At 51.8% G+C, this 17632-nt stretch overlaps 1 protein-coding gene across 3 annotated transcripts in view; it reads right to left on the bottom strand.

The window, feature by feature from the left end:
• Positions 1 to 456: 456 nt before the first annotated feature.
• LOC135376886 (uncharacterized) overlaps positions 457 to 17632 on the bottom strand; it is a 33950-nt gene continuing 16774 nt past the window's right edge. The window contains exons 6-12 of one of the 3 annotated variants that reach the window (XM_064609327.1): positions 16700 to 16795; positions 13175 to 13270; positions 10917 to 11012; positions 8660 to 8755; positions 6400 to 6495; positions 4143 to 4238; positions 457 to 714 (exon numbers count right to left, since the gene is read on the bottom strand). In XM_064609327.1, coding sequence (XP_064465397.1) covers positions 565 to 714; positions 4143 to 4238; positions 6400 to 6495; positions 8660 to 8755; positions 10917 to 11012; positions 13175 to 13270; positions 16700 to 16795 — 726 coding nt within the window. In that variant the 3' untranslated portion in view covers positions 457 to 564. The remainder of the gene's footprint in view (positions 715 to 4142; positions 4239 to 6399; positions 6496 to 8659; positions 8756 to 10916; positions 11013 to 13174; positions 13271 to 16699; positions 16796 to 17632) is intronic. The other 2 variants (XM_064609328.1, XM_064609329.1) reach the window with 2 other exon arrangements.

Raw genomic sequence — 17632 nt, 5'->3', positions numbered from 1 at the left:
TCATATTTTCACAGTTCGAATCAGTTCAGCGCGTGATAAGCCTAAACGACGAAATTTTGCCGCAGCCCCGCCGTCCAAACACGCAGTAAACACGACAAGCCTGCGCTATCAGCGATATCATTTTTTCACAGTTCGAATCAGTTCAGCGCGTGATAAGCCTAAACGACGAAACATGAAAAGCCTGCGCTATCCGCGATATCTTTTCGTTTCACAGTTCCAAACACTTCTCGCGTGGCCCCTTCCCTCCCTGGCATGCATGAAAAATATAAACACTGTGCTTTCCGCCATTGCTAACACCACATCTCTAATCACGCGCCCAGGCACTCGAGCTAAGCCCCATTTTTTATCGGGAAAACCCGCTGCCTGCTTCCCTCTCAGACAGGCGTCGTCAATATGAACACTCCGGGCTTGGAGCCATTGCTAACACCACTCTCTAATCACGCGCCCTGGTTCAGCCTATTTTTTTCGGTAAAACCCGCCGCCTGCCCCCCCTCCCAGACACCCGTCGTAAATATGAACACTCTCCGCCATTGCTAACACCACATCTCTAATCACGAATACGTTCTAACGCAGGATCTCTAACGACGCCCGCCATAAATATGAACACGAGACACTTACCGAGCCAACACGTAGTACGTCATCCTCGCTTTGAACACTCCTCAGGGCATTAGTCCACGTCTGTGAACTAGGGTTCCGTCTCTCGTCAAAAGATGCCTGGGAAAGAAAGGAACAATCAGACGTATTCCTAGCTGTGTGTCCAACGTTAACGTACGCAGTGGGGTCGGCTTCTAATTCTAAACGACGAAATCTGGCCGAAGTCCACTCGTCAAAACACGTACACGAAAAACCTGGGCTACCTTCGATACCTTTTTGGCACAGTGCCAATCACTTCAGCGCGTGGTCGGGCTAAGCCTAACCGATGAAATTTTGCAACAGCCGTCCTACCCCCCCCCCCCCCAAACACGCAGTAAACACGAAAAGCCTGCGCTATCCGCGACATCTTTTCTTTTCACAGTTCCAATCACTCTCGCGTTGACCCGTCCCTCCCTGGCATGCGTGTAAAATATGAACACTCTCCGCCATTGCTAACACCACATCTCTAATCACGCGCCCTGGTTCAGCCTATTTTTCGGAAAAACCCGCGGGCTGTCCCCCTCCCAGGCACGCGTCCTAAATATGAAGATACATGGGAAAGAAAGGAACAATCAGACGTACTCCTAGCAGTGTGTCCAAGGTTAACGTACGCAGTGGGGTCGGCTTCTAATTCAACTACGCGGGCGATTTCGACAGTTCAATGAAATTTTCTTGCACTATATCAGTCGTAACGCGATCCACTTGCCGCCATACTGAGAGTAGCAGAGAAGTCATTATTAACACGCTCTTTTCTTTACAGAAAAGAGCTGAACAGGCCAGTAACATGCACCACAAGAATTGATTCATCGCCAAAGGTTACACCCCCTGTCTACACTGGCTGACGTGTGCATTGGAATGATAGCAATCTGTCCGACACATCAACACACGCATTAAACATGAACAGAATGCACTCACCGCAATAGAGTCATAATTACCGCGGAAATTGAACGTACACCACCCCGCTACAAATAACGAACGGTTGACGGGAAACACTGCACCTGGCCCGACCGCCTCTTCCAGCCGCAATTCTCCGGAGCAACTGGCGATAACTGGTTTCCGCGGCAAATGGAGAGGGCGCTCACCACCACCGACAAGCAAATCACTTCCGTTCCCCTGGTAACGGGGAAGTTGCGAGCGCCGCCACACGCGAGAGATGGCGATCCGATAACCGCGCGTCGTCTGCTAGCTCGAAATGCGTAGACGTGGCAGCGCTTTCCAAGGAATGCGGAGAGGAATGGAAATTCGGCGCTAGCAGACGATGCCTGGTTATCGGATCGCCATCTCTCCCGTGTGGTGCTGCTCGCAGCCCCGCCGCCACCAGGGGAACGCGATGACGCGAAGGCAGTACAGCAATTACGAACACCGGGCGCTATTAGCGATATCATATTTTCACAGCTCCAATCACGTCACCGCATGGTCGGGCTAAGCCTAAACGACGAAATCTCGCCGAAGTCCCCTCGTCAAAACACGTACGCGAAAAACCTGGGCTACCCTCGATATCTTTTTGGCACAGTGCCAATCACTTCAGCGTGTGGTCGGGCTAAGCCTAACCGACGAAATTTTGCACCAGCCGTCCTACCCCCCCCCCCCCCAAACACGCAGTAAACACGACAAGCCTGCGCTATCCGCGACATCTTTTCTTTTCACAGTTCCAATCACTCTCGCGTTGACCCGTCCCTCCCTGGCATGCGTGTAAAATATGAACACTCTCCGCCATTGCTAACACCACATCTCTAATCACGCGCCCTGGTTCAGCCTATTTTTCGGAAAAACCCGCGGGCTGTCCCCCTCCCAGGCACGCGTCCTAAATATGAAGACACATGGGAAAGAAAGGAACAATCAGACGTACTCCTAGCAGTGTGTCCAAGGTTAACGTACGCAGTGGGGTCGGCTTCTAATTCAACTACGCGGGCGATTTCGACAGTTCAATGAAATTTTCTTGCACTATATCAGTCGTAACGCGATCCACTTGCCGCCATACTGAGAGTAGCAGAGAAGTCATTATTAACACGCTCTTTTCTTTACAGAAAAGAGCTGAACAGGCCAGTAACATGCACCACAAGAATTGATTCATCGCCAAAGGTTACACCCCCTGTCTACACTGGCTGACGTGTGCATTGGAATGATAGCAATCTGTCCGACACATCAACACACGCATTAAACATGAACAGAATGCACTCACCGCAATAGAGTCATAATTACCGCGGAAATTGAACGTACACCACCCCGCTACAAATAACGAACGGTTGACGGGAAACACTGCACCTGGCCCGACCGCCTCTTCCAGCCGCAATTCTCCGGAGCAACTGGCGATAACTGGTTTCCGCGGCATATGGAGAGGGCGCTCACCACCACCGACAAGCAAATCACTTCCGTTCCCCTGGTAACGGGGAAGTTGCGAGCGCCGCCACACGCGAGAGATGGCGATCCGATAACCGCGCGTCGTCTGCTAGCTCGAAATGCGTAGACGTGGCAGCGCTTTCCAAGGAATGCGGAGAGGAATGGAAATTCGGCGCTAGCAGACGATGCCTGGTTATCGGATCGCCATCTCTCCCGTGTGGTGCTGCTCGCAGCCCCGCCGCCACCAGGGGAACGCGATGACGCGAAGGCAGTACAGCAATTACGAACACCGGGCGCTATTAGCGATATCATATTTTCACAGCTCCAATCACGTCACCGCATGGTCGGGCTAAGCCTAAACGACGAAATCTCGCCGAAGTCCCCTCGTCAAAACACGTACGCGAAAAACCTGGGCTACCCTCGATATCTTTTTGGCACAGTGCCAATCACTTCAGCGTGTGGTCGGGCTAAGCCTAACCGACGAAATTTTGCACCAGCCGTCCTACCCCCCCCCCCCCCAAACACGCAGTAAACACGACAAGCCTGCGATATCATATTTTCACAGTTCGAATCAGTTCAGCGCGTGATAAGCCTAAACGACGAAATTTTGCCGCAGCCCCGCCGTCCAAACACGCAGTAAACACGACAAGCCTGCGCTATCAGCGATATCATTTTTTCACAGTTCGAATCAGTTCAGCGCGTGATAAGCCTAAACGACGAAACATGAAAAGCCTGCGCTATCCGCGATATCTTTTCGTTTCACAGTTCCAAACACTTCTCGCGTGGCCCCTTCCCTCCCTGGCATGCATGAAAAATATAAACACTGTGCTTTCCGCCATTGCTAACACCACATCTCTAATCACGCGCCCAGGCACTCGAGCTAAGCCCCATTTTTTATCGGGAAAACCCGCTGCCTGCTTCCCTCTCAGACAGGCGTCGTCAATATGAACACTCCGGGCTTGGAGCCATTGCTAACACCACTCTCTAATCACGCGCCCTGGTTCAGCCTATTTTTTTCGGTAAAACCCGCCGCCTGCCCCCCCTCCCAGACACCCGTCGTAAATATGAACACTCTCCGCCATTGCTAACACCACATCTCTAATCACGAATACGTTCTAACGCAGGATCTCTAACGACGCCCGCCATAAATATGAACACGAGACACTTACCGAGCCAACACGTAGTACGTCATCCTCGCTTTGAACACTCCTCAGGGCATTAGTCCACGTCTGTGAACTAGGGTTCCGTCTCTCGTCAAAAGATGCCTGGGAAAGAAAGGAACAATCAGACGTATTCCTAGCTGTGTGTCCAACGTTAACGTACGCAGTGGGGTCGGCTTCTAATTCTAAACGACGAAATCTGGCCGAAGTCCACTCGTCAAAACACGTACACGAAAAACCTGGGCTACCTTCGATACCTTTTTGGCACAGTGCCAATCACTTCAGCGCGTGGTCGGGCTAAGCCTAACCGATGAAATTTTGCAACAGCCGTCCTACCCCCCCCCCCCCAAACACGCAGTAAACACGAAAAGCCTGCGCTATCCGCGACATCTTTTCTTTTCACAGTTCCAATCACTCTCGCGTTGACCCGTCCCTCCCTGGCATGCGTGTAAAATATGAACACTCTCCGCCATTGCTAACACCACATCTCTAATCACGCGCCCTGGTTCAGCCTATTTTTCGGAAAAACCCGCGGGCTGTCCCCCTCCCAGGCACGCGTCCTAAATATGAAGATACATGGGAAAGAAAGGAACAATCAGACGTACTCCTAGCAGTGTGTCCAAGGTTAACGTACGCAGTGGGGTCGGCTTCTAATTCAACTACGCGGGCGATTTCGACAGTTCAATGAAATTTTCTTGCACTATATCAGTCGTAACGCGATCCACTTGCCGCCATACTGAGAGTAGCAGAGAAGTCATTATTAACACGCTCTTTTCTTTACAGAAAAGAGCTGAACAGGCCAGTAACATGCACCACAAGAATTGATTCATCGCCAAAGGTTACACCCCCTGTCTACACTGGCTGACGTGTGCATTGGAATGATAGCAATCTGTCCGACACATCAACACACGCATTAAACATGAACAGAATGCACTCACCGCAATAGAGTCATAATTACCGCGGAAATTGAACGTACACCACCCCGCTACAAATAACGAACGGTTGACGGGAAACACTGCACCTGGCCCGACCGCCTCTTCCAGCCGCAATTCTCCGGAGCAACTGGCGATAACTGGTTTCCGCGGCAAATGGAGAGGGCGCTCACCACCACCGACAAGCAAATCACTTCCGTTCCCCTGGTAACGGGGAAGTTGCGAGCGCCGCCACACGCGAGAGATGGCGATCCGATAACCGCGCGTCGTCTGCTAGCTCGAAATGCGTAGACGTGGCAGCGCTTTCCAAGGAATGCGGAGAGGAATGGAAATTCGGCGCTAGCAGACGATGCCTGGTTATCGGATCGCCATCTCTCCCGTGTGGTGCTGCTCGCAGCCCCGCCGCCACCAGGGGAACGCGATGACGCGAAGGCAGTACAGCAATTACGAACACCGGGCGCTATTAGCGATATCATATTTTCACAGCTCCAATCACGTCACCGCATGGTCGGGCTAAGCCTAAACGACGAAATCTCGCCGAAGTCCCCTCGTCAAAACACGTACGCGAAAAACCTGGGCTACCCTCGATATCTTTTTGGCACAGTGCCAATCACTTCAGCGTGTGGTCGGGCTAAGCCTAACCGACGAAATTTTGCACCAGCCGTCCTACCCCCCCCCCCCCCCAAACACGCAGTAAACACGACAAGCCTGCGATATCATATTTTCACAGTTCGAATCAGTTCAGCGCGTGATAAGCCTAAACGACGAAATTTTGCCGCAGCCCCGCCGTCCAAACACGCAGTAAACACGACAAGCCTGCGCTATCAGCGATATCATTTTTTCACAGTTCGAATCAGTTCAGCGCGTGATAAGCCTAAACGACGAAACATGAAAAGCCTGCGCTATCCGCGATATCTTTTCGTTTCACAGTTCCAAACACTTCTCGCGTGGCCCCTTCCCTCCCTGGCATGCATGAAAAATATAAACACTGTGCTTTCCGCCATTGCTAACACCACATCTCTAATCACGCGCCCAGGCACTCGAGCTAAGCCCCATTTTTTATCGGGAAAACCCGCTGCCTGCTTCCCTCTCAGACAGGCGTCGTCAATATGAACACTCCGGGCTTGGAGCCATTGCTAACACCACTCTCTAATCACGCGCCCTGGTTCAGCCTATTTTTTTCGGTAAAACCCGCCGCCTGCCCCCCCTCCCAGACACCCGTCGTAAATATGAACACTCTCCGCCATTGCTAACACCACATCTCTAATCACGAATACGTTCTAACGCAGGATCTCTAACGACGCCCGCCATAAATATGAACACGAGACACTTACCGAGCCAACACGTAGTACGTCATCCTCGCTTTGAACACTCCTCAGGGCATTAGTCCACGTCTGTGAACTAGGGTTCCGTCTCTCGTCAAAAGATGCCTGGGAAAGAAAGGAACAATCAGACGTATTCCTAGCTGTGTGTCCAACGTTAACGTACGCAGTGGGGTCGGCTTCTAATTCTAAACGACGAAATCTGGCCGAAGTCCACTCGTCAAAACACGTACACGAAAAACCTGGGCTACCTTCGATACCTTTTTGGCACAGTGCCAATCACTTCAGCGCGTGGTCGGGCTAAGCCTAACCGATGAAATTTTGCAACAGCCGTCCTACCCCCCCCCCCCCCCAAACACGCAGTAAACACGAAAAGCCTGCGCTATCCGCGACATCTTTTCTTTTCACAGTTCCAATCACTCTCGCGTTGACCCGTCCCTCCCTGGCATGCGTGTAAAATATGAACACTCTCCGCCATTGCTAACACCACATCTCTAATCACGCGCCCTGGTTCAGCCTATTTTTCGGAAAAACCCGCGGGCTGTCCCCCTCCCAGGCACGCGTCCTAAATATGAAGATACATGGGAAAGAAAGGAACAATCAGACGTACTCCTAGCAGTGTGTCCAAGGTTAACGTACGCAGTGGGGTCGGCTTCTAATTCAACTACGCGGGCGATTTCGACAGTTCAATGAAATTTTCTTGCACTATATCAGTCGTAACGCGATCCACTTGCCGCCATACTGAGAGTAGCAGAGAAGTCATTATTAACACGCTCTTTTCTTTACAGAAAAGAGCTGAACAGGCCAGTAACATGCACCACAAGAATTGATTCATCGCCAAAGGTTACACCCCCTGTCTACACTGGCTGACGTGTGCATTGGAATGATAGCAATCTGTCCGACACATCAACACACGCATTAAACATGAACAGAATGCACTCACCGCAATAGAGTCATAATTACCGCGGAAATTGAACGTACACCACCCCGCTACAAATAACGAACGGTTGACGGGAAACACTGCACCTGGCCCGACCGCCTCTTCCAGCCGCAATTCTCCGGAGCAACTGGCGATAACTGGTTTCCGCGGCAAATGGAGAGGGCGCTCACCACCACCGACAAGCAAATCACTTCCGTTCCCCTGGTAACGGGGAAGTTGCGAGCGCCGCCACACGCGAGAGATGGCGATCCGATAACCGCGCGTCGTCTGCTAGCTCGAAATGCGTAGACGTGGCAGCGCTTTCCAAGGAATGCGGAGAGGAATGGAAATTCGGCGCTAGCAGACGATGCCTGGTTATCGGATCGCCATCTCTCCCGTGTGGTGCTGCTCGCAGCCCCGCCGCCACCAGGGGAACGCGATGACGCGAAGGCAGTACAGCAATTACGAACACCGGGCGCTATTAGCGATATCATATTTTCACAGCTCCAATCACGTCACCGCATGGTCGGGCTAAGCCTAAACGACGAAATCTCGCCGAAGTCCCCTCGTCAAAACACGTACGCGAAAAACCTGGGCTACCCTCGATATCTTTTTGGCACAGTGCCAATCACTTCAGCGTGTGGTCGGGCTAAGCCTAACCGACGAAATTTTGCACCAGCCGTCCTACCCCCCCCCCCCCCCCAAACACGCAGTAAACACGACAAGCCTGCGATATCATATTTTCACAGTTCGAATCAGTTCAGCGCGTGATAAGCCTAAACGACGAAATTTTGCCGCAGCCCCGCCGTCCAAACACGCAGTAAACACGACAAGCCTGCGCTATCAGCGATATCATTTTTTCACAGTTCGAATCAGTTCAGCGCGTGATAAGCCTAAACGACGAAACATGAAAAGCCTGCGCTATCCGCGATATCTTTTCGTTTCACAGTTCCAAACACTTCTCGCGTGGCCCCTTCCCTCCCTGGCATGCATGAAAAATATAAACACTGTGCTTTCCGCCATTGCTAACACCACATCTCTAATCACGCGCCCAGGCACTCGAGCTAAGCCCCATTTTTTATCGGGAAAACCCGCTGCCTGCTTCCCTCTCAGACAGGCGTCGTCAATATGAACACTCCGGGCTTGGAGCCATTGCTAACACCACTCTCTAATCACGCGCCCTGGTTCAGCCTATTTTTTTCGGTAAAACCCGCCGCCTGCCCCCCCTCCCAGACACCCGTCGTAAATATGAACACTCTCCGCCATTGCTAACACCACATCTCTAATCACGAATACGTTCTAACGCAGGATCTCTAACGACGCCCGCCATAAATATGAACACGAGACACTTACCGAGCCAACACGTAGTACGTCATCCTCGCTTTGAACACTCCTCAGGGCATTAGTCCACGTCTGTGAACTAGGGTTCCGTCTCTCGTCAAAAGATGCCTGGGAAAGAAAGGAACAATCAGACGTATTCCTAGCTGTGTGTCCAACGTTAACGTACGCAGTGGGGTCGGCTTCTAATTCTAAACGACGAAATCTGGCCGAAGTCCACTCGTCAAAACACGTACACGAAAAACCTGGGCTACCTTCGATACCTTTTTGGCACAGTGCCAATCACTTCAGCGCGTGGTCGGGCTAAGCCTAACCGATGAAATTTTGCAACAGCCGTCCTACCCCCCCCCCCCCCAAACACGCAGTAAACACGAAAAGCCTGCGCTATCCGCGACATCTTTTCTTTTCACAGTTCCAATCACTCTCGCGTTGACCCGTCCCTCCCTGGCATGCGTGTAAAATATGAACACTCTCCGCCATTGCTAACACCACATCTCTAATCACGCGCCCTGGTTCAGCCTATTTTTCGGAAAAACCCGCGGGCTGTCCCCCTCCCAGGCACGCGTCCTAAATATGAAGATACATGGGAAAGAAAGGAACAATCAGACGTACTCCTAGCAGTGTGTCCAAGGTTAACGTACGCAGTGGGGTCGGCTTCTAATTCAACTACGCGGGCGATTTCGACAGTTCAATGAAATTTTCTTGCACTATATCAGTCGTAACGCGATCCACTTGCCGCCATACTGAGAGTAGCAGAGAAGTCATTATTAACACGCTCTTTTCTTTACAGAAAAGAGCTGAACAGGCCAGTAACATGCACCACAAGAATTGATTCATCGCCAAAGGTTACACCCCCTGTCTACACTGGCTGACGTGTGCATTGGAATGATAGCAATCTGTCCGACACATCAACACACGCATTAAACATGAACAGAATGCACTCACCGCAATAGAGTCATAATTACCGCGGAAATTGAACGTACACCACCCCGCTACAAATAACGAACGGTTGACGGGAAACACTGCACCTGGCCCGACCGCCTCTTCCAGCCGCAATTCTCCGGAGCAACTGGCGATAACTGGTTTCCGCGGCAAATGGAGAGGGCGCTCACCACCACCGACAAGCAAATCACTTCCGTTCCCCTGGTAACGGGGAAGTTGCGAGCGCCGCCACACGCGAGAGATGGCGATCCGATAACCGCGCGTCGTCTGCTAGCTCGAAATGCGTAGACGTGGCAGCGCTTTCCAAGGAATGCGGAGAGGAATGGAAATTCGGCGCTAGCAGACGATGCCTGGTTATCGGATCGCCATCTCTCCCGTGTGGTGCTGCTCGCAGCCCCGCCGCCACCAGGGGAACGCGATGACGCGAAGGCAGTACAGCAATTACGAACACCGGGCGCTATTAGCGATATCATATTTTCACAGCTCCAATCACGTCACCGCATGGTCGGGCTAAGCCTAAACGACGAAATCTCGCCGAAGTCCCCTCGTCAAAACACGTACGCGAAAAACCTGGGCTACCCTCGATATCTTTTTGGCACAGTGCCAATCACTTCAGCGTGTGGTCGGGCTAAGCCTAACCGACGAAATTTTGCACCAGCCGTCCTACCCCCCCCCCCCCCAAACACGCAGTAAACACGACAAGCCTGCGATATCATATTTTCACAGTTCGAATCAGTTCAGCGCGTGATAAGCCTAAACGACGAAATTTTGCCGCAGCCCCGCCGTCCAAACACGCAGTAAACACGACAAGCCTGCGCTATCAGCGATATCATTTTTTCACAGTTCGAATCAGTTCAGCGCGTGATAAGCCTAAACGACGAAACATGAAAAGCCTGCGCTATCCGCGATATCTTTTCGTTTCACAGTTCCAAACACTTCTCGCGTGGCCCCTTCCCTCCCTGGCATGCATGAAAAATATAAACACTGTGCTTTCCGCCATTGCTAACACCACATCTCTAATCACGCGCCCAGGCACTCGAGCTAAGCCCCATTTTTTATCGGGAAAACCCGCTGCCTGCTTCCCTCTCAGACAGGCGTCGTCAATATGAACACTCCGGGCTTGGAGCCATTGCTAACACCACTCTCTAATCACGCGCCCTGGTTCAGCCTATTTTTTTCGGTAAAACCCGCCGCCTGCCCCCCCTCCCAGACACCCGTCGTAAATATGAACACTCTCCGCCATTGCTAACACCACATCTCTAATCACGAATACGTTCTAACGCAGGATCTCTAACGACGCCCGCCATAAATATGAACACGAGACACTTACCGAGCCAACACGTAGTACGTCATCCTCGCTTTGAACACTCCTCAGGGCATTAGTCCACGTCTGTGAACTAGGGTTCCGTCTCTCGTCAAAAGATGCCTGGGAAAGAAAGGAACAATCAGACGTATTCCTAGCTGTGTGTCCAACGTTAACGTACGCAGTGGGGTCGGCTTCTAATTCTAAACGACGAAATCTGGCCGAAGTCCACTCGTCAAAACACGTACACGAAAAACCTGGGCTACCTTCGATACCTTTTTGGCACAGTGCCAATCACTTCAGCGCGTGGTCGGGCTAAGCCTAACCGATGAAATTTTGCAACAGCCGTCCTACCCCCCCCCCCCCCAAACACGCAGTAAACACGAAAAGCCTGCGCTATCCGCGACATCTTTTCTTTTCACAGTTCCAATCACTCTCGCGTTGACCCGTCCCTCCCTGGCATGCGTGTAAAATATGAACACTCTCCGCCATTGCTAACACCACATCTCTAATCACGCGCCCTGGTTCAGCCTATTTTTCGGAAAAACCCGCGGGCTGTCCCCCTCCCAGGCACGCGTCCTAAATATGAAGACACATGGGAAAGAAAGGAACAATCAGACGTACTCCTAGCAGTGTGTCCAAGGTTAACGTACGCAGTGGGGTCGGCTTCTAATTCAACTACGCGGGCGATTTCGACAGTTCAATGAAATTTTCTTGCACTATATCAGTCGTAACGCGATCCACTTGCCGCCATACTGAGAGTAGCAGAGAAGTCATTATTAACACGCTCTTTTCTTTACAGAAAAGAGCTGAACAGGCCAGTAACATGCACCACAAGAATTGATTCATCGCCAAAGGTTACACCCCCTGTCTACACTGGCTGACGTGTGCATTGGAATGATAGCAATCTGTCCGACACATCAACACACGCATTAAACATGAACAGAATGCACTCACCGCAATAGAGTCATAATTACCGCGGAAATTGAACGTACACCACCCCGCTACAAATAACGAACGGTTGACGGGAAACACTGCACCTGGCCCGACCGCCTCTTCCAGCCGCAATTCTCCGGAGCAACTGGCGATAACTGGTTTCCGCGGCAAATGGAGAGGGCGCTCACCACCACCGACAAGCAAATCACTTCCGTTCCCCTGGTAACGGGGAAGTTGCGAGCGCCGCCACACGCGAGAGATGGCGATCCGATAACCGCGCGTCGTCTGCTAGCTCGAAATGCGTAGACGTGGCAGCGCTTTCCAAGGAATGCGGAGAGGAATGGAAATTCGGCGCTAGCAGACGATGCCTGGTTATCGGATCGCCATCTCTCCCGTGTGGTGCTGCTCGCAGCCCCGCCGCCACCAGGGGAACGCGATGACGCGAAGGCAGTACAGCAATTACGAACACCGGGCGCTATTAGCGATATCATATTTTCACAGCTCCAATCACGTCACCGCATGGTCGGGCTAAGCCTAAACGACGAAATCTCGCCGAAGTCCCCTCGTCAAAACACGTACGCGAAAAACCTGGGCTACCCTCGATATCTTTTTGGCACAGTGCCAATCACTTCAGCGTGTGGTCGGGCTAAGCCTAACCGACGAAATTTTGCACCAGCCGTCCTACCCCCCCCCCCCCCCAAACACGCAGTAAACACGACAAGCCTGCGATATCATATTTTCACAGTTCGAATCAGTTCAGCGCGTGATAAGCCTAAACGACGAAATTTTGCCGCAGCCCCGCCGTCCAAACACGCAGTAAACACGACAAGCCTGCGCTATCAGCGATATCATTTTTTCACAGTTCGAATCAGTTCAGCGCGTGATAAGCCTAAACGACGAAACATGAAAAGCCTGCGCTATCCGCGATATCTTTTCGTTTCACAGTTCCAAACACTTCTCGCGTGGCCCCTTCCCTCCCTGGCATGCATGAAAAATATAAACACTGTGCTTTCCGCCATTGCTAACACCACATCTCTAATCACGCGCCCAGGCACTCGAGCTAAGCCCCATTTTTTATCGGGAAAACCCGCTGCCTGCTTCCCTCTCAGACAGGCGTCGTCAATATGAACACTCCGGGCTTGGAGCCATTGCTAACACCACTCTCTAATCACGCGCCCTGGTTCAGCCTATTTTTTTCGGTAAAACCCGCCGCCTGCCCCCCCTCCCAGACACCCGTCGTAAATATGAACACTCTCCGCCATTGCTAACACCACATCTCTAATCACGAATACGTTCTAACGCAGGATCTCTAACGACGCCCGCCATAAATATGAACACGAGACACTTACCGAGCCAACACGTAGTACGTCATCCTCGCTTTGAACACTCCTCAGGGCATTAGTCCACGTCTGTGAACTAGGGTTCCGTCTCTCGTCAAAAGATGCCTGGGAAAGAAAGGAACAATCAGACGTATTCCTAGCTGTGTGTCCAACGTTAACGTACGCAGTGGGGTCGGCTTCTAATTCTAAACGACGAAATCTGGCCGAAGTCCACTCGTCAAAACACGTACACGAAAAACCTGGGCTACCTTCGATACCTTTTTGGCACAGTGCCAATCACTTCAGCGCGTGGTCGGGCTAAGCCTAACCGATGAAATTTTGCAACAGCCGTCCTACCCCCCCCCCCCCCAAACACGCAGTAAACACGAAAAGCCTGCGCTATCCGCGACATCTTTTCTTTTCACAGTTCCAATCACTCTCGCGTTGACCCGTCCCTCCCTGGCATGCGTGTAAAATATGAACACTCTCCGCCATTGCTAACACCACATCTCTAATCACGCGCCCTGGTTCAGCCTATTTTTCGGAAAAACCCGCGGGCTGTCCCCCTCCCAGGCACGCGTCCTAAATATGAAGATACATGGGAAAGAAAGGAACAATCAGACGTACTCCTAGCAGTGTGTCCAAGGTTAACGTACGCAGTGGGGTCGGCTTCTAATTCAACTACGCGGGCGATTTCGACAGTTCAATGAAATTTTCTTGCACTATATCAGTCGTAACGCGATCCACTTGCCGCCATACTGAGAGTAGCAGAGAAGTCATTATTAACACGCTCTTTTCTTTACAGAAAAGAGCTGAACAGGCCAGTAACATGCACCACAAGAATTGATTCATCGCCAAAGGTTACACCCCCTGTCTACACTGGCTGACGTGTGCATTGGAATGATAGCAATCTGTCCGACACATCAACACACGCATTAAACATGAACAGAATGCACTCACCGCAATAGAGTCATAATTACCGCGGAAATTGAACGTACACCACCCCGCTACAAATAACGAACGGTTGACGGGAAACACTGCACCTGGCCCGACCGCCTCTTCCAGCCGCAATTCTCCGGAGCAACTGGCGATAACTGGTTTCCGCGGCAAATGGAGAGGGCGCTCACCACCACCGACAAGCAAATCACTTCCGTTCCCCTGGTAACGGGGAAGTTGCGAGCGCCGCCACACGCGAGAGATGGCGATCCGATAACCGCGCGTCGTCTGCTAGCTCGAAATGCGTAGACGTGGCAGCGCTTTCCAAGGAATGCGGAGAGGAATGGAAATTCGGCGCTAGCAGACGATGCCTGGTTATCGGATCGCCATCTCTCCCGTGTGGTGCTGCTCGCAGCCCCGCCGCCACCAGGGGAACGCGATGACGCGAAGGCAGTACAGCAATTACGAACACCGGGCGCTATTAGCGATATCATATTTTCACAGCTCCAATCACGTCACCGCATGGTCGGGCTAAGCCTAAACGACGAAATCTCGCCGAAGTCCCCTCGTCAAAACACGTACGCGAAAAACCTGGGCTACCCTCGATATCTTTTTGGCACAGTGCCAATCACTTCAGCGTGTGGTCGGGCTAAGCCTAACCGACGAAATTTTGCACCAGCCGTCCTACCCCCCCCCCCCCCCAAACACGCAGTAAACACGACAAGCCTGCGCTATCCGCGACATCTTTTCTTTTCACAGTTCCAATCACTCTCGCGTTGACCCGTCCCTCCCTGGCATGCGTGTAAAATATGAACACTCTCCGCCATTGCTAACACCACATCTCTAATCACGCGCCCTGGTTCAGCCTATTTTTCGGAAAAACCCGCGGGCTGTCCCCCTCCCAGGCACGCGTCCTAAATATGAAGACACATGGGAAAGAAAGGAACAATCAGACGTACTCCTAGCAGTGTGTCCAAGGTTAACGTACGCAGTGGGGTCGGCTTCTAATTCAACTACGCGGGCGATTTCGACAGTTCAATGAAATTTTCTTGCACTATATCAGTCGTAACGCGATCCACTTGCCGCCATACTGAGAGTAGCAGAGAAGTCATTATTAACACGCTCTTTTCTTTACAGAAAAGAGCTGAACAGGCCAGTAACATGCACCACAAGAATTGATTCATCGCCAAAGGTTACACCCCCTGTCTACACTGGCTGACGTGTGCATTGGAATGATAGCAATCTGTCCGACACATCAACACACGCATTAAACATGAACAGAATGCACTCACCGCAATAGAGTCATAATTACCGCGGAAATTGAACGTACACCACCCCGCTACAAATAACGAACGGTTGACGGGAAACACTGCACCTGGCCCGACCGCCTCTTCCAGCCGCAATTCTCCGGAGCAACTGGCGATAACTGGTTTCCGCGGCAAATGGAGAGGGCGCTCACCACCACCGACAAGCAAATCACTTCCGTTCCCCTGGTAACGGGGAAGTTGCGAGCGCCGCCACACGCGAGAGATGGCGATCCGATAACCGCGCGTCGTCTGCTAGCTCGAAATGCGTAGACGTGGCAGCGCTTTCCAAGGAATGCGGAGAGGAATGGAAATTCGGCGCTAGCAGACGATGCCTGGTTATCGGATCGCCATCTCTCCCGTGTGGTGCTGCTCGCAGCCCCGCCGCCACCAGGGGAACGCGATGACGCGAAGGCAGTACAGCAATTACGAACACCGGGCGCTATTAGCGATATCATATTTTCACAGCTCCAATCACGTCACCGCATGGTCGGGCTAAGCCTAAACGACGAAATCTCGCCGAAGTCCCCTCGTCAAAACACGTACGCGAAAAACCTGGGCTACCCTCGATATCTTTTTGGCACAGTGCCAATCACTTCAGCGTGTGGTCGGGCTAAGCCTAACCGACGAAATTTTGCACCAGCCGTCCTACCCCCCCCCCCCCCAAACACGCAGTAAACACGACAAGCCTGCGATATCATATTTTCACAGTTCGAATCAGTTCAGCGCGTGATAAGCCTAAACGACGAAATTTTGCCGCAGCCCCGCCGTCCAAACACGCAGTAAACACGACAAGCCTGCGCTATCAGCGATATCATTTTTTCACAGTTCGAATCAGTTCAGCGCGTGATAAGCCTAAACGACGAAACATGAAAAGCCTGCGCTATCCGCGATATCTTTTCGTTTCACAGTTCCAAACACTTCTCGCGTGGCCCCTTCCCTCCCTGGCATGCATGAAAAATATAAACACTGTGCTTTCCGCCATTGCTAACACCACATCTCTAATCACGCGCCCAGGCACTCGAGCTAAGCCCCATTTTTTATCGGGAAAACCCGCTGCCTGCTTCCCTCTCAGACAGGCGTCGTCAATATGAACACTCCGGGCTTGGAGCCATTGCTAACACCACTCTCTAATCACGCGCCCTGGTTCAGCCTATTTTTTTCGGTAAAACCCGCCGCCTGCCCCCCCTCCCAGACACCCGTCGTAAATATGAACACTCTCCGCCATTGCTAACACCACATCTCTAATCACGAATACGTTCTAACGCAGGATCTCTAACGACGCCCGCCATAAATATGAACACGAGACACTTACCGAGCCAACACGTAGTACGTCATCCTCGCTTTGAACACTCCTCAGGGCATTAGTCCACGTCTGTGAACTAGGGTTCCGTCTCTCGTCAAAAGATGCCTGGGAAAGAAAGGAACAATCAGACGTATTCCTAGCTGTGTGTCCAACGTTAACGTACGCAGTGGGGTCGGCTTCTAATTCTAAACGACGAAATCTGGCCGAAGTCCACTCGTCAAAACACGTACACGAAAAACCTGGGCTACCTTCGATACCTTTTTGGCACAGTGCCAATCACTTCAGCGCGTGGTCGGGCTAAGCCTAACCGATGAAATTTTGCAACAGCCGTCCTACCCCCCCCCCCCCAAACACGCAGTAAACACGAAAAGCCTGCGCTATCCGCGACATCTTTTCTTTTCACAGTTCCAATCACTCTCGCGTTGACCCGTCCCTCCCTGGCATGCGTGTAAAATATGAACACTCTCCGCCATTGCTAACACCACATCTCTAATCACGCGCCCTGGTTCAGCCTATTTTTCGGAAAAACCCGCGGGCTGTCCCCCTCCCAGGCACGCGTCCTAAATATGAAGATACATGGGAAAGAAAGGAACAATCAGACGTACTCCTAGCAGTGTGTCCAAGGTTAACGTACGCAGTGGGGTCGGCTTCTAATTCAACTACGCGGGCGATTTCGACAGTTCAATGAAATTTTCTTGCACTATATCAGTCGTAACGCGATCCACTTGCCGCCATACTGAGAGTAGCAGAGAAGTCATTATTAACACGCTCTTTTCTTTACAGAAAAGAGCTGAACAGGCCAGTAACATGCACCACAAGAATTGATTCATCGCCAAAGGTTACACCCCCTGTCTACACTGGCTGACGTGTGCATTGGAATGATAGCAATCTGTCCGACACATCAACACACGCATTAAACATGAACAGAATGCACTCACCGCA

This window comes from Ornithodoros turicata, unplaced genomic scaffold, assembly GCF_037126465.1.
Source record: "Ornithodoros turicata isolate Travis unplaced genomic scaffold, ASM3712646v1 ctg00001347.1, whole genome shotgun sequence".
Lineage (NCBI taxonomy): Eukaryota > Metazoa > Arthropoda > Arachnida > Ixodida > Argasidae > Ornithodoros > Ornithodoros turicata.
This window is presented reverse-complemented; position numbering and strand designations above follow the sequence as displayed.